General features: G+C 39.9%; 2 protein-coding genes across 2 annotated transcripts; one reads left to right on the top strand and one right to left on the bottom strand.

The window, feature by feature from the left end:
• Nucleotides 1-5,744: 5,744 nt before the first annotated feature.
• On the bottom strand, nt 5,745-7,116 carry LOC118794944 (homeobox protein Hox-B13a). The gene is made up of 2 exons (XM_036553239.1): nt 6,456-7,116; nt 5,745-5,992 (listed from the first exon to the last, which is right to left on the bottom strand). Exons 1-2 carry the CDS (start codon nt 7,114-7,116, stop codon nt 5,745-5,747), a joined length of 909 nt encoding a protein of 302 aa, XP_036409132.1.
• Nucleotides 7,117-20,165: 13,049 nt separating this feature from the next.
• Nucleotides 20,166-23,651, top strand: eve1 (even-skipped-like1). The gene is made up of 3 exons (XM_036552911.1): nt 20,166-20,229; nt 21,282-21,508; nt 23,184-23,651. Exons 1-3 carry the CDS (start codon nt 20,166-20,168, stop codon nt 23,649-23,651), a joined length of 759 nt encoding a protein of 252 aa, XP_036408804.1.
• Nucleotides 23,652-24,825: the final 1,174 nt, after the last annotated feature.

The following is a 24,825-nucleotide window of genomic DNA, read 5'->3' as shown; positions in this document are numbered from 1 at the left end:
ACACACGTGTGTGGAATTGCGTCGTGGATTTCAAAATTTCATTGTATTTCTTCCTCCCTCTCATCGTAAAATGTGTAAAAAAATAAATCTACAACAATTATTTGCACGCTTTTAAAAAGAATGATGTTCATGCACTATACGGTTCGTTTTGAAATACGTGCACCTGCACAAATGAGAAACATTAAGATATTCATTGTTTTCTTTTTTCCTTGAAACTGGGCAAACGAAATCTGGAACGGAATGACTGCTAGTCTTCGACTCACAACATCGTCTTTCAGAAATTCCTTGTTAAGGTTATGTCATGGTCTCAACGATCGCCTGGCTCCATATATTTTTATGTTGGTTTTCCCTCTAGTGCGTTATCCGCTTGGGTTTGTGTGTTTTTTTCCCTGTTTTCGCCGGATCAGCTTCGCATCCCAGAGTCATTGATTAGCTCTGACCAGACAGGGGCCAGACAACTTACGGTTTACAAGATGTCTCAAGTTCAACTGCAAAGTCAACCAGGAAACAAAAGACTAGCCGAAATGCAGGAAACGGAGAAGGGGGGGTGGTGTCTGTCGGGAGAGGGGGTGCGAGAATGTGGACATGAACTTGAAGGAAAGAGGGCTGATGGTCATTAAAGAAGCTGCTGGGTAGCGGAGTTGCCTTCGTTGTGCCAGGCCTACAAGAGATAACGACTAGGCCTACCTCAAAAACTCTTTCAACACAAATGCAGGAACCACCCCATCTCTTCGACATACAGGCTTGAGTTAATGAAGACGAGCACATTAGTGAACAATATGAGTTTCTTGGTACTGTTTGAAGCTAATTGTCGGGAAACGGAGTTGATGTCTGAACATGATTCGTAACGATTCACACAACCATGATCAATACAAAACCAAAAGTATAGATTTCTTGTAGACACGTGTCACTGATGTCAAAATCACATTCGTCAGTTGTTTCAAGGGCAGTTCAATTAAATTTTATTCGAAGCGCCTTATGCCTTTTTACATAGGCTGCTAATATGCCTCCCAAAACGCCATGTGTAACGCCTTTCAGCCTATGGTAAAGGGGCATGTAGCTTATACTGTATGGACTGACAGGGTTCATAAACATTCTCAATGGTTTATTTTAAGTGAATCAATCATACAATTTCAAAAGTAATTTCTCCCAATAGGGTGTGTGTACACTAGGCGCCCAGTCCATTTACTAAGCTAGGTAGGCTAAACAGTCTACAACTATGCCAGCTAGCACTATATGCCAACGTTTGATCCATGTCTTCGATTTAAAAAAAAAACACACGAAACGATTCATGAAGATATTCAAAGGCCTGCGTTTATCCCAAAATTTGGTTTTCGAAAGAGAGCAGAAGTCACCATTAAATCACACATGTGAACACACAGCAGACGGGCCTTTTGTCGCAACGCTTTTGTCAAGTTCAATGTTAACTACTTGTGGAAGGGCATTCTGACTTTACAGCCTAAAGCAGTTAAGTATGAATGAGCGATGTTTGCGCACATGTAGAGCGCTAAATGGTCACAGAGCTGCAGATGTTTTGTATTCAGGCTTGGAACAAGCCAAGACAGCGATAGGCTAGGTGTCTTACACAAGATATATCAAGGCCTGTATTTGCATGTTGTTGAACGCGCGCGAAAGCTACGAAATATTATATTTTCCTAACATAAATTTCACCGTCTCTGTCAATAGATTAATGGCAGTATATATGTATATATATATATATATATATATATATACATATACTTATACTTATACTTATACTTACTTATAACTTACTACTTACTACTAACTAGTATTGAGGTCGTTCACCTGTGGGGTTTGAAGGGACTTAGAAGAGTGACAGCACGAATATTTTCTGAAGCCCAACCAGACCTTCTTAAGTAATTTTAGAAAGGAATGAACTGCGCTCATATGTCTGACTCAATAACGAGAAGTGACAAATTCTAAACAGATATTCCACTTTATACACACAATATACACAAAACAAATAGGCACTTACATTTCAACAAGAAAACATAAATGAATATGCGTTTTGTGTCTGACAAGGAAAGATCACATAAACATATATTTAAAATGGAAAGCCTACTGTTATCACTTCACATTTCCCTGACACATGGCCCTTTTCACGCAATGGAACTTCATGCTTAGCTACCAGTAGGCTACGGCTACGACTGCATAGCCTCATTATATTTACCGGGGAAAAAATAAACTTTAGCTTTATTCAAGTGCTATAATACATGGTGTGCACACCGGTGCAGTGAAATTCGGCTGGCAACAGGAAAATTACAGGTTACCGCTGTGTTCCACCACCTCTGCCAACACAGAGAACCGTCTCGCCGTGCTAACTGCATTTCGGATATGACAGGCATATTCCTGGCTTTCAGACATCCATGAAGGACGATCCGGTCTTTAGTCGTCTTTTACTATTATTGTTAACTATAGTATGTTGTTATAGTGGGTCAAAATTAAAAAAAAAAAAAAAACCCTGAAAATATAACTTATTTTGAGATTTGCATAAGTCTGGTGAAATGCATTGCCGTTTTGTGCAATCGTGCCTTCAGTCACTTCATTTTTTTCCTGTACGAACAGCTTAACAATTACAAGCATAGCTGAGGGAGTTTGATGGCTAACCTTCTTCCTCGAAAATGAACAGCTGAGCATGTGTTGCCAATTTATTTAATCGTTGGCGTGAATACCAAGAGGTTGTTGTCTTTCCCGGTAAGTGCATTTGTCTCAGGGTACGCTTTTCCGAATAAGAACATTCAAACAGCACAACGAGATTAAATATCACATACTCATGAAAAACCGTGTGCTCGCTTTACCCGGGCCTATGTTCTTGTGCCTATGTTGGTCATGCTGGGAAATGTAACCACAATATTCTGGATGTCTCTTTTCCTGTAGTGTTTAGACGATAAAGATTAAAATGATAATATCAATTATAACGTACATTTGATATGTTCGATGGGCTTGATATTAGATCTGTTTAACGGCTGTTATCGCATGAGTTGATTTTGTACGCTTAACCTTTAATTCAGATTTTAATACGATCAAACTTGTCTGCTCTTCCATACACTCCCCGCCATGTTCTGCACCGCAGCTTTGAGCATTGGTGGAAAATGACGGCTGAGTGCAAGTTAATGCCCAAATGAATTCATACAAGCAAACTGCATTGCGGGTTTAAAGTTTATTGCATAAAAAACTTACAAATATTGCCTTTTGAAATGTGGCATTAGAAATTTTAGGGCAGGTCATTTACTGTTGTTTTGCTAGTTCTTTGAGTATGGGTTTGACCTTTTCTTGTTGGTGATCAGAACCGATTGCTATACTGAAAAAATCTTCTCAAAAATGTGTAAAACCCCGTACAAAAAAAACGCCTTCACCTGCAGAGCCATTTTCACAACGTAGGTAACCAGAGGAATGTTGTGTGGAACGGCACTGCGACAACCCTAGAAATAGAGGAAATAGATTTTTGTTGGAAATTTAATGGAACCCACCCCCTTCCCTCAATACCTGCTGGTAGAGGCCTGTCCATAGCTCATGTCGCTCCCCTTCATGTTCCCTGAATAAACCCATCCTGATGTCATTTAAGTTCATTTCCACCAGAATTGCCCGTAACAGTTAAAACGTATCCCATCACCCCATCTTATTTTAAATACCGTGATGATATCAATATGTATGCATGTCTCGAGAGACGATCTATCAATGAACATTTATTTAGTTTGTTTAGGCCTTTTACTGCAGCCGAAAGATATTTCACTACAGTAACTTCCGTAACAAGAACCACATTTACCATATACTGTATGTAAGAATGTATGCGTTCATTAACTGCCTGTCGGTATTCAACATAACAAGCTCAATATAAGGAGCAGAGAGCTGCAAAGGCCATGATGTTAAACCCGTGCATTTAACACCTCAACTTATCTGCACTGCCGTAGAGTGTTTTTCAGGCTACAGGGGAAGTTGTAGGTCTGCTCATTGTCCGACAACTTAACAGCTCGAACTAGGGCAGATGCGTAAATCACACATCAAAAAGACTATAAAACAGATTAAAGTGTGTAAATCAACTTACCTGTTTAGAGGAAATTCTGAGAAAATGCGTAATTCAGCTTATGATCATGCTTTCAACGCCAAGAACGATCTTCGTACGAGCTACCTGGCTTGCTTTCTATGTGCTTTCAGCTCTACACTCGATTATTTTTGAACTGTTTTTTTAACTGTTTTTAGAAATGTTTGCTCAAACCTGAGAAAAGTTAATTCATATAAGAGCTGCGACTTCACAATAAGAAACAGCAGGTGTCGCGGTAGGTCTATCAGCAGTTGGGGCGCCCACGTGTACTGTGGTAGCCAGTCCTCGTTTGATTATTCATGAATTTGTGGAGGCCAAGGTCATTGCTTATCTTTTGAGCACGTGACGCTCAAGGTCAAGGTTGAGAGCTGATTTATTGTCGCTGTCTTTGCCTCCTGCTCCTTTTTCTGAAATCAAGCATTCCGCAACTCCGAGCAAAACTGACGGAATAGGTAGTTAACACTGGAATGAGGAGTCTAACACAGACACCCATGAACAATGCTTTAGTTTCTGGTCTCTGATTGTGTGTGTTAGATGGCCGCAGTTCTGAGGCTATGAAACTTACAGTCTGGACGGAGCTGAAGTGGTGGTAGGCTATTGGATATTTGTCTGCATAATGGTATTTGGCAGATCGTGTTTATAGATACAGGCTGTGAAATGGTATACAGATGATAGAGTATATATAATGTGTGTAAGACTATCTTTCCCAGCTGGCATGGTGTACGGCTTTGAATCTTTTCCAGGTATACAACTATTATTAGATATGTTATGCGCCTATTATCCTTAAAATGAATCGCCGTAATACATTTGCCTGACAAGACATACAGTCCTACCACACTGTTAGAATTAATTACAAATCTCAGTAATTTTCGAATGTTTCTGTTTTGTCAAAAGAGCGTGAACTTAATGGTACTTCTTGCATCAAGGGTTATGTTATAATTAATATAAAATTAGGGAATCTTATTTCTCAAGTTGTAGATCCTCTTAATACATTTAAATGAAACAAATTAAAACTGGACACAGTCGCACGCACATGCACGGGATATAAATATCACGCATGCAAAAAGAACATACAAAATTACAATTGAAGAATTTGGATAATGAGTCCTTTCTCGATAAATGCTTGTATATTACTGTGCTACATGATGAAAGCAGAATTTAATCGTTTTTGTGACAAGATTGAGTTACCTGTATTTCTCCTTTTATTGTATGTACTGACATATTCTTACCAAACATTTAAATGCAATCTATGCTCAAACGTACGTGATTGAATCAATTTTATATAATTGAATTATATTTTTCGTTAACCATTTACAGGTGGTGACAACAGTATATAGGGCCTGGAACATATTGGATTGCACAGTATCATTTTCTATACTATAAGCAAAGCTAACACTTGCATGGGTACATTAAACGTTCTTAGGTAGCAAAATTAAAACGTATAAAGGCAAAGAATACATTGCAAAGCAGATACAGGCTACATAGTTTGATGCATGTACAGGCTTTTCAAATATAGTCCATTAGACGGTTTGGTTCTTCATATTTAAGTCCACATTTCTCGAGACATTTGCAACGTAATTTCGCAGGCACATACAAATTGAGTCCAAAACGCAGCAAGTCCTCATTTCTGCATATTTTAGCCTGATAATATTAAGTCCAAAGTTCCGATTGCTTAGCCTCGCTACGGCGCGACATTCTTGACTTTAGTCGCGAGCTTCTTTTCCTTCACCCTCCTGTTTTGAAACCAGATAGTGATCTGTCTTTCGGACAGATTGGTCACTGCCGAGATCTTTCTCCTCTTGTCTTTCGTGATGAATTTGTTGGCGGCATATTCTTTCTCCAGCTCTTTCAGTTGCAGCTTGGTGTATGGTATTCTTTTCTTTCTACCGCGACGGAAAGAGTTGGCATCATGTTGGTGAGCCACTACGTCTGGAATAAAGAACAATAACATAACTATTAGGATAAATGAGTTCGTCTACAAATAAGATTTGAACCACGAAATAACAACTTGTAAAAGAAATGTAAGTCCACAACCTTGAGAAAATACAATTTAGTATTCAATACCAGCGCAAGCCCGCTTAAGAAAAATAATGTGCAACAGGATAACCGTGTTTTTTGTGTACACTGGTAAGAGAAATTTAAACAGTCCTCTTTGAGGACAAAATAAAATATCAATAAATAAATGTAGCAAATTGAAAAAAAGAAATTAAAAACTGAGGAAACGGTAGCCAGACTTTATAATTGCCACCAAAGGAGCACGCGTTCATCTCTTTATACGAACACAAAGGCCTAAACTGGGTAGAACTGAAATGCATTGAACTGCGAATTAATAACGAATCATTTCTATCATAGATCTAATCAGTGTATAACAAAATTATGCGGATCTCGTTACCTACTAATGCAGATTTCCAGAGATGTCCCGCCTGGCTCTGATCTTTGGAGCAGTACATTTGGCTGCCCCATCCGTTTGTCAACGCCCAAGGCTGATAGCTGTCCATTGGCAGCAGAGTCTCGTGTCTAGGCTCTCCAGTACCAAGGGTCTGCACCACAGAAACATCCAGATAGCTTGCCATGGGCTGATATGGGCTGTGATAGCCGTGGTAAAACGCGAATTCTTTGGTCCTGCTGGGGTATTCTTCGGAAGTGACAGGGGTGTCCATGTATTTCTCTGCTGAATAGCTGAGGGCGCTTTGCTGGGTGCAAGACTTCAGCGAACCCCTCCCCATTCTGCAAGGGTAATAGCCGTTGCCGAAATACCCATAAGGCAGCGGGGTCGTGGAGGAACCCTGAGTAACTGCAGGGCATGGTGCGCACTGTTTGCCCGCTTCTCCTGACCCCGAGCCAGCTACATCCCCTACGGAGTAGCCGTGCACGAGGCTAGAGTGATGACCTCCTAAAGTAGAATGGGCCACCAGGTTTCTGCACTGGTTGGCTGCGAAATTGCCGGTACCAACCAGACCCTCCATATTCTTGTTGAGGTCATCCAAATTGTTTTCATACACAAACATAACCGTGTCAGCCCAGCGAGGATTCAGGACCAGAGAGGTGGTCATATCACGTTCACCATGCAGTCCACGGATTCTGGTTCGAAGACTGAGCCCCCGTGCAGGACACGCTTTTACATCAACACGGCTGCATTGACGCAACTCAGTCGAGTCGAGACCATAGCGCGCCATCATTGGGTGACTGCAGGCCACGTGATATGCAAAATATGAGGAGAATTTTATTGCTTTAGAGAACCCGAATAAGCCTAAAAGGGAATTTTGTGGATTTTTATTCCTTTGTGTAAGACAGACCTGTTTGTTATTTCCTTAACAAAAAGACCAGTTTGGAATATAACGACTTTAAAATATTAATCTGGGAAACCTTGATAGCATGCATTAATGCATTCAATAAGATCACATTGACATCTAACAGAAAGTTCTCCTTGCAATTATGTGTGAAATATTTACGTCAAAAATTTAGCAGGGAACATTTATTTGTAAATCTCTGTTGCAGTTTATGGAGTACACTCAAGTATCAGTAGCCAACGCAATAAAAAATGTTAAAATGTTAATATACAATGTTAAAATAACCCTTCATGAAACATATGATTGTCAAACCTGACTGATGAATAACAGCTAATAACAGCTAAACAAATACTGGCTTCCAGCAAAATATCACCGCAATGAAATCAGACATTGCTCACATATCCAAACAAAAAGATGGAACAGCCTTTAATTTACGGAACATACGGAGGTGTTTTACAGCAGTGCTGCGGTTTTATATTTTAGGTCTAACCACCAGCACACTAGCGCTGTGGGTAAAAATGAATGCGAAAGTAAAATCTTTTTGACTGATCGTTCAAAAATTTCATTAATAATTGATCATGCATACTGAAGAAGTTGAGATCTAACCCTTCACATTTGCGCGCACAGAATCTATCTGGAGGAATTTAAACTACCGCACGCATATAGTGAGAAGCTTGGCCACTGTAGTTTCCTTTTACGATGTTAAATAATGTAAGTCTAAAACCATTTCCTGAAAGTTATGGATATATCAGACTCATAATCATCCTAGCCAAATTCCTAAGCACAATGTAACATTGTCAAAATAGGAAGGTAAACTAATAGCGCTGGTACAGATTAAATATTCTGAGGTACTGAGAAGATGATGACGATGATGATGGTTATTATTATTATTATTATTATTGTTATTATTATTATTATTATTATAGGTAGTAGTGGTAATATGAGTAGTATGAGTACACCTACTAGAAGCCCAATAATAATAGTAAGTTTTTATATTTTGGTTAACTAAGTTACTTGGTATGTTTCATTATTTTCATCAACCACCGAACTCGTCATTTATTTTGGGCAACGGAAACATGTGATAGGTCTGCTAGCTTTTCCGAATCCCCGACATTCATGCAGAAAGCATACAGCCCTAAAACCAATTGAAGAAAAAGACTCTGCGACCTTTCACATGCCGTATTGATCTTCTATGTATAGGCCTGTGCAAAAGCGGAACATACACGCATCGCATTATGAGTACAGTCATCATGGGGTGAAAAATATAAATATGCGATCAAATTCCTACATAACTGACATGGTGTCTTGGTAGCTGGCGCTGTTTCATTCGAATTCCAGAGTGTTCTGAATTCCATCCTTATTTCTGTTCAGCACAATTCTAATTATAACATGCAGATATGCTGCGTTCATGTCAGAGTAAAAGGAGCCAATGCGAAGAGCGGTTTGAGCGTTACTCATTACTACCTTGTCACTGATGACACTGCAGCTGGTGGACTTTTTGGGGGATATTTATTATGACTGATTGACGTAGGTGATTTAAAAGTATTTAATTGTTTTAGGATACAGTGTAATGCGTCTTGTACGACATTGTGCAATGCCCATTGTACGACATCAGAAGTGTGTGGGGTTCGACAGCACGCGCTGACGGCGCTCTCTGAGGCGGGAGACCACCTATTATAGAGAACACGTTTATTGAGGTGAAATATGTTCAAAATAATAAGGCTGTAGGGGCACAATCCTCTCATTAGCCCTGGTTTGTGCTCTGGGTAGATTTATGGGGAAGAGGCAGAACTCTACCCCCTTCACGGTGTTGCCGATCCAACCCCCATCCCCAAGACGCACGCAACCTCCCCCTAGACGAAGGTCGTAACATAGGGGTCAGACATGACCCTCAAGGTCAAGGCCAAGTTTAACGTTGGAGCCTTCTTTATCCATAGAGCTCCATAGACCCGTGGCTCCCTACATGAGCACAGGCGTTATCTCTTTTTAAATCACAAACGAAACACACTGACCAAACCAGAACAATTATGAGCGTACACACTAGCTGCAAGAGAGGGACGCTTTTATCGAGTGTTACAAATAGTTTGTGGGACTGTGCATGGAATCAATGTGAAGTACGTTTGTAGGACATACACAAATATGATGCGCATGCTCTTTCGAAATGCAGTGTAAATACGACGCTTTTATACATCCGTTGCATATGCCTGAAGTGTCCATAGCACGTCTCACGAAGGTAAAGCGCTGTTGTTGTCGAGACATAAGTTCGAGCCTGGTGACATTTGCCGTTTTTGGAGAGCCACACAAATTCGAAAGGCACAGGGGTGCAGCATGCAACAAGCACCAACACTTGATTGCAAGGTGAAAGAGTCTTGACAACACTGTCACTGATGAGCGGTGGGAAGGCCGTAGCGATCCAATTGCGTTGGAGATGTAAAACCAAGAATTGAAACCATTTTGTTTGTTTCCGCTCGTACACTGCTTCTCTTCGCTTTTTGATGACTATTGTGCTATAATCTGTCCTAACGTAAAGCACAAAATAACCCTCTCATGCTGAGACAAATTTATGGTTTACAAGAAACGTCTTCGTATTCACTTATCCAGGCTCAAGATTTCAGCATACAAAGGGCTTTGCGTTTCCAAAGGATACCCCAGAATGAATGAAAATAAATTCTCTTTAAAATCTCCACAGTTCTTGTGTCCCTTACCTTACCAGGAATAATATAAGATGAGTGAAACTTCTTACTAACAAACCGCTTCACGTTCGTCGGCCGGGTGATATCTGTGGCGTATCGCGCGCATTCCACCCTCCGATGAAAACACATACGCGACGTTTCGTAGGAATACGGGAAACCGTTTTTTCATCGTCGTGCTTTACAGATGCCAAATCATGGTCCAGCGAACATGCCTTGGAAACTTCGAATGTAATAAAACAATCATTCTTATTCAATCTGGGAGCATTATTTTGACACTTCGCAGTTCAAATGCATTAATATTCCCAAAAAGGAAACTGTATGTGAAGCGAGGGCGTTCTGATGCCAAACCAAACGCATGCACAGAAAAAGTTTTGTGCTCTCTCTGTCGATGTGTGTCTGTGTATATCAACATTTGAATCACACATACTATTCATTTTATCTTAATCTACCACATTTAGACGTTTGAAATGGTAGCTATGACAATCACGAAACTATTGCTTGTTCCTTTATTCAAACCGTAAATAGAAGCGTGCACACACACACACTTATAAACACACTTATGTATATAGGTATATTTCGATTTGAAAGAAGGTCTAATGATTTGGAGAAAACGGTCAGATTTAGAATATGTCTATTTCTTATATTACCAGATACAATCTGCCAACATGCCCACATTCTCGTATTTGGAAATGGATGGTTCCTGTTCTTTACGGAGGAGATAACTTAGCAGTGCTTTCCATTTCCTTAAAAACCTAAATTCATAAATAGGCTAGTGATCCATTTGCTATACTAACAACGGGAAATACTGGCCAAGTATTGTTGATTGGTTGGACCCCAACGCCCTGCATTGAATCTAAATATAAAATGGAATTTGGCGATTTGTCAACACTTTTCCTGAACTTTACAGTTCGTTTCCCATGTTAGAATTTTACGAACATCATCAGCAAAATATAAAGCTGAGGATTTTATTGCTAAACTTGATACCTGTTTTGTAAAAACACACCTATTTTATATATTAGGACCATTGTGCACTCCTTATCATTAAACAGTGTTATAAGAGTCATCTGCATCTGATGATCAAAACATGGGGTAAAATCATTTCTATACTAAGGTTGTCTAAATACTCTGCATGTAAGAATCAGACAGACTGCTTATAATAATCATGTTGGGCTTGTGAACATGTCATATGACAGTCAAAAGAGTTGATTGGCAGATCATTTTTAAAAAATTGTTTAAATTTTGAGCACATTTGTAGTGTGAATTTGTATTTCGTGCCAGTTCTTGACGAACTAAGCGCGTAAAATGTTTTGAGTGGGGAAAAAACGTTGTTTTGCGGAGTGATTGCATGCGTTCAGCTGCGCGCGTGGATTGTAGTTCACGTGGCAAGAAAAAATACCAGGCTTTCTAAAGATCAATACTCTTATGGTAATCTAAACAAGAAATCTTACCATAGAGGTGAGTTTTACCAAAGAAATGCAGCAGTGAAATTTCGCATTCCATTGTCTGTACTGTCCAAGGTTCTCGAAAACCACCCTGAGCATGTTGAAGAACGAGGAGAAAGCAATGCGAGCAGGAAATATACTTCGTAGCCTATGAAGCACCAATCATCAGGGATACATTAGTCAAATCATTTTATTTTTTTCATTATATTTTTTATGACATTGTAGACCACGCAGTACAAGCAATTTCCATGGTGACTTTCAAACAATTAAAGTGGATTGTAGTTATTTTTTATTTTATTTTGAAAGGATTGCATAAAACATTAGCCTATACATGACTGTCTCATGTTAGAAACATTTAGTAAATAAACCTGAGAAAAGTTGTTCAACATGATAAACTAAAATCTTATCCATTCATTTGTTGCCTGTAAGCTATTACCTAGCCTATTACCTAAAGGCTAATTGAATTGATGTTTGCAAGAATCAATTCGTCCTGGACAGAATTCTTACAGGTAGCGCAGTATATTGAATGTATTTAAAAGAATATTCAAACCTTTACCCATCAAACATTACCTTACAAGAGGAAGTGATCAACTCTGAATTTAAATATATTTTTTTTCTGATTGAAAAGTCAGTGCCAGGGAAAATCAAATTTAAAATACACAGTTTGCGTGAATTTCATGTGATCGCAAATACATGATGACTCCACTGTGCAAAGCAATGAGTACATCAGGGTTTAATACATGAAGAATGTTGAATGCACCTTCCAGATAAAAGTGAAGTTAAGTAAAAATGAAGTGTATTAATATGTGCTCTAATGGATGGTAGCAGTTAAAAACATGTTGTTTTTTTTGTTTTTTTTTTGTGAAACACCCACCTTAAAACAAGAAAGTTTCTGCCACAGCAGTAGAAAGTAGGAGTAGAAAATGGGGTTACTCTCTTCAAGTCTAACTGGCAAATATTCGGAAGCCAAATGATTTTAAGCTGTATATCGTCTGTAGCTGTTAAAGTTCAATTATAATATGTTGTTTTCTTGAAGCAGGTCACTCCATAAACAGCAAGGGTGGCCAACCAGCAGCCCTCGGGCCTCCTGTAGCCCTTCAGGACTTCATGTGTGGCCTCTGAGATGTTCATGACGGGGAAAAGCGTGTCCCCATGCTAAGATCAAAGACGATCTGGCTGGACCTTGTGTACTATGTAAGATGCTACTGCGATGTGTTTAGCAAATTAGTCCTTCCATCACCTCCCCTTTATGTCAAGTTTAAAATAAAATAGATTAAACTTACTAATAATAATAATAATTAATACATGAATGGCTTTTTTAAATCTAACAGTTCTCAGTACAATTAGTTATGTATCACAATTTTGATAACATATGTATTGTGTTCCTTTGACAATGATTAAGTCTGGCTCCTAAGCTTGGTCGAGTTGGCCGCAGCTACTATACAGAATGCTTTAATTATTTCCTGTTGCAGTTACTTATTTGGCTGAATATTGTACCACCTATAGGTTTGGAGGAACTGCCTGTACAGGCTATGCTAGTGCATAATGATATACGTATGTGTCATGATACGACATCAGCACACAGTGCATTCCTGTACATGACATGGCATCAAAAAAATCAGCCATTTTTTTCTGAATTTATGGCAGCTCAAACCAACAAGTTTAGGAAAAATTCTCTGTACGAGCTGACTAGCTTTAAAAATGGCCTTTCCCATTTCATTAATATGAATAATGAACAAAATATTACTACCACTACTACTGCTACTACTACTACTGCTAATAATACTAATAATAATAATAATGACTTCTTGGTAGATATAGTGGCCTTAATTACACTCATCAATGAATCACTCCAAAGCTCAGGTACTGTGTTTCTTCCATGCTGAAGGCATACTTATCAGGGAGGATCATCAGCCCAGCTGTCTTGACCATAGCCAGCACTTCCTCAAGATGTCTGAGATGCTTCTGCCAGGTGCAAATGTAGACAATGATGTCATCACAGTAGGCTAAAGATAAGGTCTATCATACTTTAAAAAGCATAAAGGCTTCATCAGTGACAGTTTAAAGAGAGGTTGAGAGGGGGTTAAAGAACTGCTTAAGCTTTCCCTCTTAGCTGTGATACAGCAGGCAATTGCCTGGTCTAAAGAGGACGAGATAGCCCTTTAAGGAGTGATACAGAAGCTAGCTGTACTCCAGGATGAATTGTTTGCAGTTGAGTGAGGTGAAGGAAGCAACAATAAGGGGTGGGACATGTACTGTATAGGTAAACAGTGAGATCACATATGCAAGTTCTGTCGTCAGACAGCTCTACAGCGAAGAGAAACATGCTCGTGTTCTATGAAGGGTGCAAAACTATCGCAGCATGTGCTGTAGAAGAAGGGAAATTGGGCTTGCCTCATCACAAAGCATCTGGAAACTGTGACGCCTGAATGAGTGACGACAAGTTATTCATCAGACACACATCAGAATTAACCACCGTTTGAGAATTCCACTTTAAGAAGCGTTGGTAGGACAGAGAGTTGCTTACGTCCTCTTCACAGCAGTAAAACTATCTTGACATTTTTTTGTTGTGTTTTTGACTGTTTTGAAACTGTTTGTGATCGTATGGGGAATTACTGCAGGGAAAGTGTGTTTTTCATCTTGAGAGACACTCAGAACGGTTGGTCGAAGTTTGAGGTATTGTAGAAAAGAATGTGATTGGTGATCTCCAGGGCTTGTGCCTTACAGGATAAGGTTTAACGCATTCTCTTTGTGGCTCGTGTTTTCACCAGTGCCACTGCATTCTGTTAGCGTGCTGAACACCACAGGGCAGCCGCTGAAGCTCTTTGCTAAAGTGAGGGCAGGCCACAGGAGCTGCCGGAGAAGATGCATGCAGTAAATGTGCAAAAGAGAGATCAGGACTGATAAATGATGAGATGATAAACCCACTTCCTGTTCCTAACCAGGCTAACTTAGAAAGTGTCAAAATCACTGTTGATAGAGGAATTGAAAACATTGTCGGAAAGCCAAAGTCCTCTCCCAGACGGAAGGTGACTAAAGCCGCACAACATCAGTGAAAGGTCACATATTGATTGAGGGGTGTGAAGCCTATAAAACATAGTCACAGAGGTATTCCACAAGACATTGTGTCTCTGGAAGTAAAATGCAAAGACATTAACCCACTGTTAAGGAGGCAGGAGTTGCTGCATGTCCTGGGAAAGATTGAGTTGTTTTGTTTTTTTTTTTACTGTGGACTTCACATTACATTACTTTCAAGTGGCAGCGTGGTCAGGTGTCAGGTGAGCAAGAGGAGAAGATTGCATTGGCCATCTCATGTGGGCTGTTAGAAGGGACAGTGTTGCCCTTTGAGCTGTGCAATGCACCAGCCCCCTTTCAGTGCCTTGTGGAAATGGCACTTGATTATTTCACCATTAGCCTCCTACTCATCTACATAGCCTGACCTTTGGAATAAACAAATAAGTGCTAAGCTCCATGACCATGACCTCTCCCCATTCAGAATGAAAATGCAGGAGTGAGGCATTTTCAATCCTCCATTACAATCAAGCAGGACCAGAGACCAATGCTAATTGAATGATTGGTGCATCTATCCCTGATGACAACTTAGCAATTGATGGGCACCATATGAGTCAGTAGGAGGCACTAGCAGTGAGCCCAGGGACCCTGGCTAACATAAACCTACCTTAAACCGGCAGGACAAAGTCAATCATGTCCTGCTGCCAGCCCAAATCCAAACTCACAATGGCTGGGCTGTAAGGCTCTGTCTACACTCAGGGTGAGCCCTTTTAGTGACTAGGTCACTCTGCCATTTAAGAATATATGTCCAGCTAACCTAACCTTTCTGTAAACAAGAAATATATGCCTATTTTAGATTAATTACAGATTAATTTAAATTCATTTCTGTCATTTTAATAACTGTGTGGTTGCTTGAAATATATAAATGACTGTATTTTTTTCACCCTGTTGTGTATACTCGTACATGTAGGCTCATTGTATATTTAATCATAGTAGAATTATGTAGCAATAGATACTATGCAGTTTTGAGAAGAATTGTGCTGAGAATGACCAAGGATCCAGGTATAGATATTGAGGTTACTGTTTGAGAAGCTGAGATTATTTATTTGCTCATTTTCTGGTCACAGGAAATTATAGGCTATATCTTATATTTGCACATATTATACATTTGTACAGTCTGATGTTTACCAAAGAAATGTGGGTGAAGTTCCCTGCTCGAGAATGCATCTGCAATGCTTCAGATGGGATTTAAACCCACAACCTTCCGTTTGCTCAAAGCGCCGACCGCTCTGGACGGTCACGCATTAGTCATGAAAGCGTTTGGGAAACAATTCCGATGTGAAACATGCATCTAATCAGTTATCTCAGTATGTTGGTATACCGTGTGCCGTTTGGGAAACCGGTCCGTAGACGAATCATGACTAGGCATTCTGTTTTTATGGCAAAGAGGGTTGACTTTTGATCTAGAATCCGATTCGATTATGTCTCTCAATCTGATAAATTTAAGACGAAATTGCTTTTGTCATCCTGAAGCTTAAAGACATTGACCAACCTTTCATCATAAAGATTAAGTAGAGTAGTGGCGTCATCATGTTCCATTAAATTTACAAACATTGCAATACGTTTCAATCTTCTGTTAAAAATCATTGAAAATATTTCCGCAAACGAAAAGGATTTCATGCTGAATTTGATTTAAACCAATATCAAATAACAGATAAAATATGAAAATATTTGAAAATAAACATGTAAAATGTTGAGATTTGTAAGTTGTAAACGAATTTTCTGGCGTTATGGGAATATGAAAATAATTAATTTTATGTCGCCTTTACATTGTAAGTGGATATGTCAGGGGTTGTAGGCTCGGAAGTATCATTCACCCTAAAAGGTGAATGATTTTGTCATTATGAACATTAGCCTCGCACGTCAAGATTTATATTCAAAGACGTTACATATAATGCTTGTGACACAGCTGTAATGGATTTTTAGGGAGCTGTAATTTTCGCCATGTGAGAGTTGTACAATGCAGTATGCAAAATCGCTGTTATGTCGGAGGATATACGTAAAACAAATAAGTAAACTCTGACAAATGATTGCCATGTGTATGTATTACTGATGCTGTTCTTGCACTCTGCATATTCCCCCCATAAAATCCCATTTTCAATAGATATCCAGGGTAGATACCAACCAATACAGAAAAGCGGCAATTCTTTTTGTTGTGAATACGTTTCCGTTCTTTGTAAATTTTACACAGAACACATTTCGAACGTTTTCCGATCAATGCTTTAGAAATATCTTAGCAAACATATAAACCAGCTATGGGCTTACTTTTACTCCCAACAAACAAATTGAAACAATAACTGGTTGGAGTAAACTACCATTTGCCACTGAAATTAACAACACACAATGAAACCTGAAGTACTTCTGTTTTTTGACATATTTGAGATTACATGTTTTAGGCCTGCGTTTGTTGTATCGTCCGAATTTAATTAAGAAAAAAAGTTAATCAGTTGTTTCCTTTTACAGGCATTGTTTGAAAGCTGGCAAGCATTTTGGGCTTTTGACGGTTACCACGGATTAATGAAGACCTCAAAATCCGTGTTTTAACTGAAAATGCATCTTAAATAAATAAACCTAACCTAATCAATGTACAACTTAATAAAAACTCGCCTTGTGCCTGTCCTGTTGATACTGTATCATAATGCTGTTATTTTCGTTCACTAGCTACCTTAATTTTCAAATAGAAGGTTAATCCGGAAAGGTCAGTTACTGTAAATACTGTCTATTGCTTTAGTGTCATGCGAATACTGTATATTTTAAATCGAAACGAATAAATATTGTTTGAAAAACTAGTATAAGCAGGTTAACTTTAAATGTAATGTATTTACACACCATCATGCAATGGCGGGCATGTGAAATTAACGAAGAAGCTTAGTTTAAGCAGTTGAGAACCTTAATATTTGATTCATTTCGCCATTAAAATTAATGGGCGAACCCCACAGAACAAATCCAGGTCAGAGTCCTTGGTTTGGTAACGTAATATGCTTAGATGTCGTCACCTATATCATACATATTTGACATTCTGTTGCGGATTTCTTTATGACATACAGATTATTCTCTGAATAATTTCTTAAGAACTAAAAAGAGCAATAGGCCTACCCTATGCCGCAATGCGTGGATGGTGTGGAACTTGTAAGTAATATACCAAAACTAAAAGTGTCCATCCATTTTCAGTAAATGAATTAGGCTGCAGAGAGGTGTAAGTAGCCAGAGAGGAGACTAGACGCCACTTCACACGCAGTCGATGTCAATAAAACCTGCACCACTTTGGGCGGCGGAAAGAAACCAGAAATCCCACGCACATATCAGAATGTAATGGATCGAACTCAGGACCTTTTGAGGGGAACCACCGATCATAACATTATACACCATGATATAGGCCTACATATAGGCCTTTGCTTTTATTCTCACTTACCCATAGGCTGTTACTGGAGGGTTATGGTGGTGCTGGTGGTGTGTGAGTGTGTTCTGTTATGCTGGAGGTCGCTCTGGATAAGAGCGCCTGCTACATGAATGTCATGCAATGTAATGTGTGTGTGTGTGTGTGTGTGTGTGTGTGTGTGTGTGTGTGTGTGTGTGTGTGTGTGTGTGCGTGTGTGTGTGTGTGTGTGTGTGTGTACTGGCACTGTCTCTGAGTATATCAGCGTGCGTGTGTACATACGTTATGATTTCTACTGCTCTTCCTAAAGCTTACTGGCACGTATGTAATAAAGCTGTACAATAGGGAGGATGATCAAAGCTGTTTTACACAGGAAAAAAAATAAAGAAAAAGAGATACTAATAGATCCGTTCGTATTCTTAATAGAAAATTCAGTGCAATGATTAGAAAAAAGAAACGTGATATCAGTATAAAATTTCATTCAAAGAAAGGGCCTTTATTTAAAGTGTCTCATCAATAACTGTAGAAGCGGTCTCTGTAGGTGACATGGAGCCCATCGGACACCAATTGCAAAATGTGATACATGGCATCATGTATAACAATACTATCACCTTCGCTCACATCACCTGTGATTGTATTGATCGGCGTGGCTGTCAAATCTCTGTCTGTATCACGTGCGCCGTCTACAGTTCAGTAGCCGACCGCACCCGTCTCTGGCGCACCCCCGCATGTTTCCTCTCCTGCTGCGCACTGTAAGCCGGCCACTCTTGGCTGTATTAGTGAGGAGAGACACCAACTGGGGGCAGCGGCCCTGCTATTACAAGGTTTCTTTGGAGGCCACTGTCTGGTCTTTACAAAAAAAGAAATTTACAGAGCGACCAACCCAACGTCTGAAGCGTTCTGTCCACAAATTCAGAAAAAAATGATCTCGTGCTTAGCAAAAGCTATAACCGGAGAACTTTATAATCTATTACATTCCGATCTTCACTTTGCATTGAACTGTAAAGAGCACATCAGGCGATAATTTAATACTTCCCACCATAATCGATAAAGTTTATTTCAAATGTCAACTATACTACACGTGGACAAGTTCGAGGCGACTTGTAGTTGTAGGGCCTAGTTATCGCAATTACTGCAACGGTGTAACAAACAAATATTTGTGCAGCAGCTTTTTGTGAGAATGCTTTTTTTTTCAATTAGCCTACGTTTGGTTGGTCATTCGTAATGCTAATGAGACCGTTCCTTCTCTGTTATGGGCGTAAAGGGTTATAATCTTCTTCCTGTCTGGGTATCTGTGTGTAATTGCACTGGTTATGAAGAGCTTCATGTTCAATTATCTTCAAACATTTTAATTACAAACTAAGTTCAATCACTTCGACCACCTTTTCATATTATGGATATGAAGCATGCAGATAGAAGCAGATAGTTGCGTTGCGCTGAACTATTATGAAACCACTGCAAAGCGGTTTTCGGTTCAAGACGCTGCAATTACAGTGTATGCTCGTCTAATATAGATCAAAGGGACCCACAACCGCGTAATCACAACGGTGATAATCGCACACTACCAAGGGAAACCCCTTCCCATGGCAGACTCGCAACAAAGATAAAGCCATATTGTTGCCCGCGGATTGCCGTTTCATTTTAAAACGTTCTTATTTAGCCTGGGGTTTGGAATTTGCTCCCTCAGTCCGAATGGTAAGCGATAACACAATGGAGATGGTGTTAGAATATTAAAGTAAGACCTAAATAACGTTGGAATATCGTTAATATTCACTTATTTTGAAACCTGGTTTACAGGAAGGAAAAACTTGCTATCGTGTGTTATCATCAGGAGTTGCCGGGCGCATTGTGTCAGCGTATATTTAGACATACATTGCGCCGTGGTGTGTTTAAATGTTGAGGTTTTAGCATTGAGTCAAAGGCGTCAACAGCACAGGCCTACACAGAACTGTACTCGTTAGATTCAACACCCCCTCCCTATTTAAGGACATTAGGTGCCTAATGATTGACTTCCAAAATACAAACATCAAACGCTACGGAGCAATACGGGTTGGCTTATCTCTCTGGGGATGGCTTCTGTGACAGCGAAGAAAGGGAGGCTGATTTTAATACTCCATAACAAAAGTACAAAGACAGACAGGTCTGAGACCAAAAACAATATAACACCTCCTTCCCTCAGCGCGCCCAGGCGGCGCCATGGCGGATAGACCGCGTCTCTCATTAGCGAAGATGGGAAAAGCTGTGAGATATAAAGGCGAGACAGAGGGAAGCGGAGAGGGTAAAGCGAAACCAGGTCCGCTTGCTGTGAACGAATATAGGGTCAAGCCAGAAGAGCGTCAACACCACAATAAGGAAAACAGACCTATATAATCTTCGGTATTCCCTGGGGATCTTGATATACTACCTGTCGTTATCTCCAGTCTTTTTTCAAGTACGTGCCATACCAGCACACCAGCAAAGACAGGATATTGGATAAAAGATTGATCATACTGGAATAAGACTTTGTAACTAGCAGAATTAACCTTCACTGGCTGGAGCATATGGTCAGGAGTCACTGTCATTTAATGACAGATACCTACACAATATGCGTAAGTATCTTTGTGGTACAGTTGATTTTACATTACTCAAATAACATTATTTCGTTTAATTTTGAGCTTCAGGTATGATCGCCAACATTTCCCGTGATTCATCGTGCGTATATTCAAATCTCATGTTTGATTTCTGTTTGCTTAAAACTTTGTCACATTTAATTAACTTTTTGTTAATTATATCAGACAATGCTAGCCTGAAAGTTTCGAGTAAATATTTTCTTTTACTCTCGATTTCAGGAGATATCCAGTGTGCGCTCGCCTAAACTTAGTCCTCGACTGTATTGAGTTAGACAGTCACTGAAAAAATACTGAGAGAAAATACTTGCTTCACTTCGTCATCCAGAGTTATGGGTAAATTGAGATTTGGGTTTGGTTGAATGCTTCCGTAGGGCAAACTTAAGCTCAACAGTGGCCAGTGAAATGAAGCTGTACTGTGTGAAATACCGCCATTTAAATGTTATGAAAGCAGTAGGCCACAAATTTAATTTAAACTCCTTTAGTTTGACATAATTGTTGGCATCAAAGACCCTTTACGGTATTAGACGTTTTAGCCACTAAAAATATTCGAGAACATGTCTCCGATTGCTAAAATATATTCTTTTTTTTAAGATTAATTCCATGATAGGCTCCAAATAACTTCGAAAATTTTCATTGGCAGATTTGAAAACACAACGTCCCATTTCATTTTTAAAAATGTCTTATGGAGGCCTACGAAAGCCATATTAAATGCTGTATGATTGTCTTTCACTGACAGAGGGTAGGGAGTCGCCAGCTGCCAAAATCGTTCACACGGGTACCGAAAAAGGAGAAGATGAAATGTGTTTCACGAGCGGAGCAGACCAGAGTCGCCGGCACCGGACCGCTTTCACACGGGAGCAGTTGTCCCGCCTTGAACAGGAGTACTGCAAGGAGAGCTACGTGTCTAGACCCAGAAGATGCGAGCTGGCAGCAGCGCTGAACTTGCCGGAGACAACCATTAAGGTACATAAAAAGCAAATGTAATCAGTTCTCTTGAATATTAAGAGGTATTTCTGTAAAAGAAAAGAGTTACTTGGAGATATGGATAACTACTTACTGCAAAAGTGTTACTTGTTGAGTGCATATTTTACATCACAGAGCTGACTGACTTAGTATTTGCCAAACGAGCTGGTCGTGCTCAGTGCTGAGGAATTGTTACCTCCTTGGTATGGCAAATTATTATCTATTTTAAGACATGTTAGATAACTTTATTCACAGTACAGTCCTCATAATAATCACAGTTGTAGAACATAAGTTGGTCTTCATAAGGGAACTGATTCCTGTGAGTAGTGCTTTGAGTCAAACATGATTTGGGTAGAGTATACTATGGTTATTATTATTATTATTAGTAGTAGTAGTAGTAGTTGTTGCTGTAGTAATAGTAGTAGTAAATTATTGGCAGGTTCCATTACCCAGAACAGCTCATAGTAGTTACAGCAGCAAAATACTGAATGTGTGTTCAAAACAGTACAATGCATATAAAATATGCTTCTGTTTATAACAAGAAAACATTTACTTGATTATGATTAAAAAACACAATGGGGCTGAATTTAAAATGAAGTTGGATTAAGAGTAAGTAGAATAATATAACATAATGTAAATACAGAAATTTCAAAGACAAAAGTTCATTGAAATATTGAGGACATTCTTTGGGGAGCTTGAGTTCACCTGAACTCTGAAACTGAGAGACTCAGCAGTTCTGAGAGAGATAAGTGGTTTGTTTCACCATTTAAGATGGGGATACGCAGGCTCCACAGTTAGCTGAGAAGCTCTGATGGCATAGTCGGCTGGGGTCTGCCGACAATCTGATGCCAGATCTGCATGTTGAATTGGGAGCCACAGCAGACAAAGAGGGCGGCAACAGACTGCATCTGGGACATGCAGCAATGATTACAGGCAATGTAGAATCACTGCTGTAGAGTAAAGTGCAGTGGCTACCAGACAGCCAGCTGTGGATTAACACAGTACTCTGACACGACCATATATAGATTACCTTTAGTAAGTACGTAGGGGTAATATGCTTAAAACTCGTTGGGGCAGCAATGACTAACTAGTCAAGAGAGGTGAGGAAAGGGGTAACTGTGGAGTCAGTGACTAATTAGAGGACCAGCCAAGCAGCAGAAGTTTGGCTGAAGCCAAATTGCATTGACAGGGAGGCTGTATAGGAGCAGGCTGTAATAGTACAGGTGAAAAAACAAGGGTATGGACTAGCAGCATTGTGTTGCATAGAGGGAATGGTTTATTTGCGTGTTTTACATCACAAATCTGGAAGAGCAGATCAGCCACATGGTTGTCTGGACAAAGTAGAACGATTGTTGGTGGTGGTTCCAAGGTTCTTGTTGAGGGCTGGGTCCAGGAGACATTCGCCTGAAGGGGACAGCGTCACAGATATAGAGAGCTTTATCTAGTGAACATTTGTGAATGGGCTGAGAGCACTGTACAGAAAAAAAAAAGTTTACTTCACTATTGATTGTTTTGTTTCATGCAGTGCATACAATTTTAAAATGGTATTTCCCACCTAAGACATTTACCTGGTCTTCTCAATCTTGCTCACACTGACAATTTCGCAAGTGACATTGAGCCAATACAAAAAAAAGAACATTTTTTTTTTCTAAAATTCTGTCTTGTGCAAATCCAGGTTTGGTTCCAGAACCGTCGGATGAAAGACAAGAGACAGCGGCACACTCTGAGCTGGCCCCACCCACTGGACCCCAGCCTTTATGCCTACATGATGAGCCAGGCTGCGGCCAGCCTTCCGTACCCCTTCTTACCCCACCTTCCCCTGCACCTCTACTCTCACCTGGGAGCGGGGGGCTCTCCCACGGTGCCCAGCCCATTCGGGAGGCCCCCGGACTCCCTGCACCTCCCTCACCCCCCCTACCCCAGGCACGAGCTTCTGAGCGGCCTCACGCAGACCCCCCTCTACCCCCCCGCCCACGTGATGCACCATCCCTCCACCTGCCTCTGCGCCATCTGCCTGCACTGGGGACCGGACCACCTGCGCAAAACCAGGGGGGAGGCCCTCCTCGGCCTGAGCCACCCTCTCAACCCCAAGCCCGCCACTGTGGACCTGGACAGGAGGGAGGACATGCCTTTGCCAAAATGATGTCAGTCCTCTTTCAGTGTAATATCTGTACAAAAACTGTGCTGGCACAAACACATTTTAGCCATAAATGTCCCTCCTGTGAACAAATGCTTGGTGAGAGAATTGTGTACAACATGTTTTTTGATATTGTTTTATTTATTTGTTGCATTGCATGAGTGGAATACAGCCAAAGGTACATTCTTGTCTTGGACAAAGCAAATATAATGTATGTATAGGGCTTGTTTTGGAGGTTTAGAAGGTGGTTTAAGAAGGCTAGCTTCAAAGAAAGAAACTATTTCTGTGAGTACAGATCTGATAACAGCTGTATGTTGTAGTTATCTACCTTCTGTCCTTTTCACTACGAAGATATAATGACTAGTGAATGATCTTTGATATTTCATAACCGATTACAATAACTTAAGTTGTTAGTATATTGCTAAAAAGAATAATAATAGTGGGTTTCTAAATACTAAGAAGGTATACGGTTTAGTGACAGACAGCAAGCAAGCAATAGTTTTTGAAGTGTCCCTTATGACCTTGAATGGTCAAATGCAACCGAAAGTTTTTTTTTTATGGTAACTGACAATAAATTTGAGAAATGATAATGTGAAAGTAGTTCACGATCCTAGATACTAGAATGAGCAAAAATATGGTGTGCAATGCAGTAACAATGTGAAGGAAGGTAGTTTAGGTTTTACCTGCAGCAAAAGTGCCTTTGCCATAGCTTGGTATGATTGCCACAGTTGTAGACAATTAGAATGAATGTTAAATATAACGAGAGACAATTATCAAATACACCTGAGCCATAGATAGAGAGATCCACACACAACTCTTAAAATTGAACTCAGGTAAAGGAATAAGCTGCTTGTGTATCATTAATGACATATTTCCATTGATAATGACTTTAAAATGTACTAGATGTTAAATCCGGGTTATACACTGTTTTCAGTCAAATCACACTTGTGCCTTACCTCCAGAGAGAGTGGCCAGATTGACTTGATAGATTTCTATATGACTAACACTGTACACATATACTTCCCCTGGGAAACATGCAGAACATGTTTGGTGAACTTAAGCCTGATATTACCTCACTTTATTTGAGAATAAACCTGCTGTAGAAGCTGGGCAAAATATTTAAAGTACAACTTTGCTGTTTGAGTTTTGTTGTTTGTTTCTTTTGCTTTTTTTGGTCAGA

This window comes from Megalops cyprinoides, chromosome 19, assembly GCF_013368585.1.
Source record: "Megalops cyprinoides isolate fMegCyp1 chromosome 19, fMegCyp1.pri, whole genome shotgun sequence".
Taxonomy (NCBI): Eukaryota; Metazoa; Chordata; class Actinopteri; order Elopiformes; family Megalopidae; genus Megalops; species Megalops cyprinoides.
This window is presented reverse-complemented; position numbering and strand designations above follow the sequence as displayed.

Bases quoted from the DNA above. Each gene is read 5' to 3' on its own strand.
- LOC118794944 (XM_036553239.1), bottom strand. From the start codon at position 7,116: ATGACCACCTCTCTGGTCCTGAATCCTCGCTGGGCTGACACGGTTATG. The intron at 5,993-6,455 runs GTAACGAGATCC...TCTTTATTCCAG, and splicing joins CTGGAAATCTGCATTAGTAG to ACGTAGTGGCTCACCAACAT.
- eve1 (XM_036552911.1), top strand. From the start codon at position 20,166: ATGGGAAAAGCTGTGAGATATAAAGGCGAGACAGAGGGAAGCGGAGAG. The intron at 20,230-21,281 runs GTCCGCTTGCTG...TTTCACTGACAG, and splicing joins AGAGGGTAAAGCGAAACCAG to AGGGTAGGGAGTCGCCAGCT. The intron at 21,509-23,183 runs GTACATAAAAAG...GTGCAAATCCAG, and splicing joins TGCCGGAGACAACCATTAAG to GTTTGGTTCCAGAACCGTCG.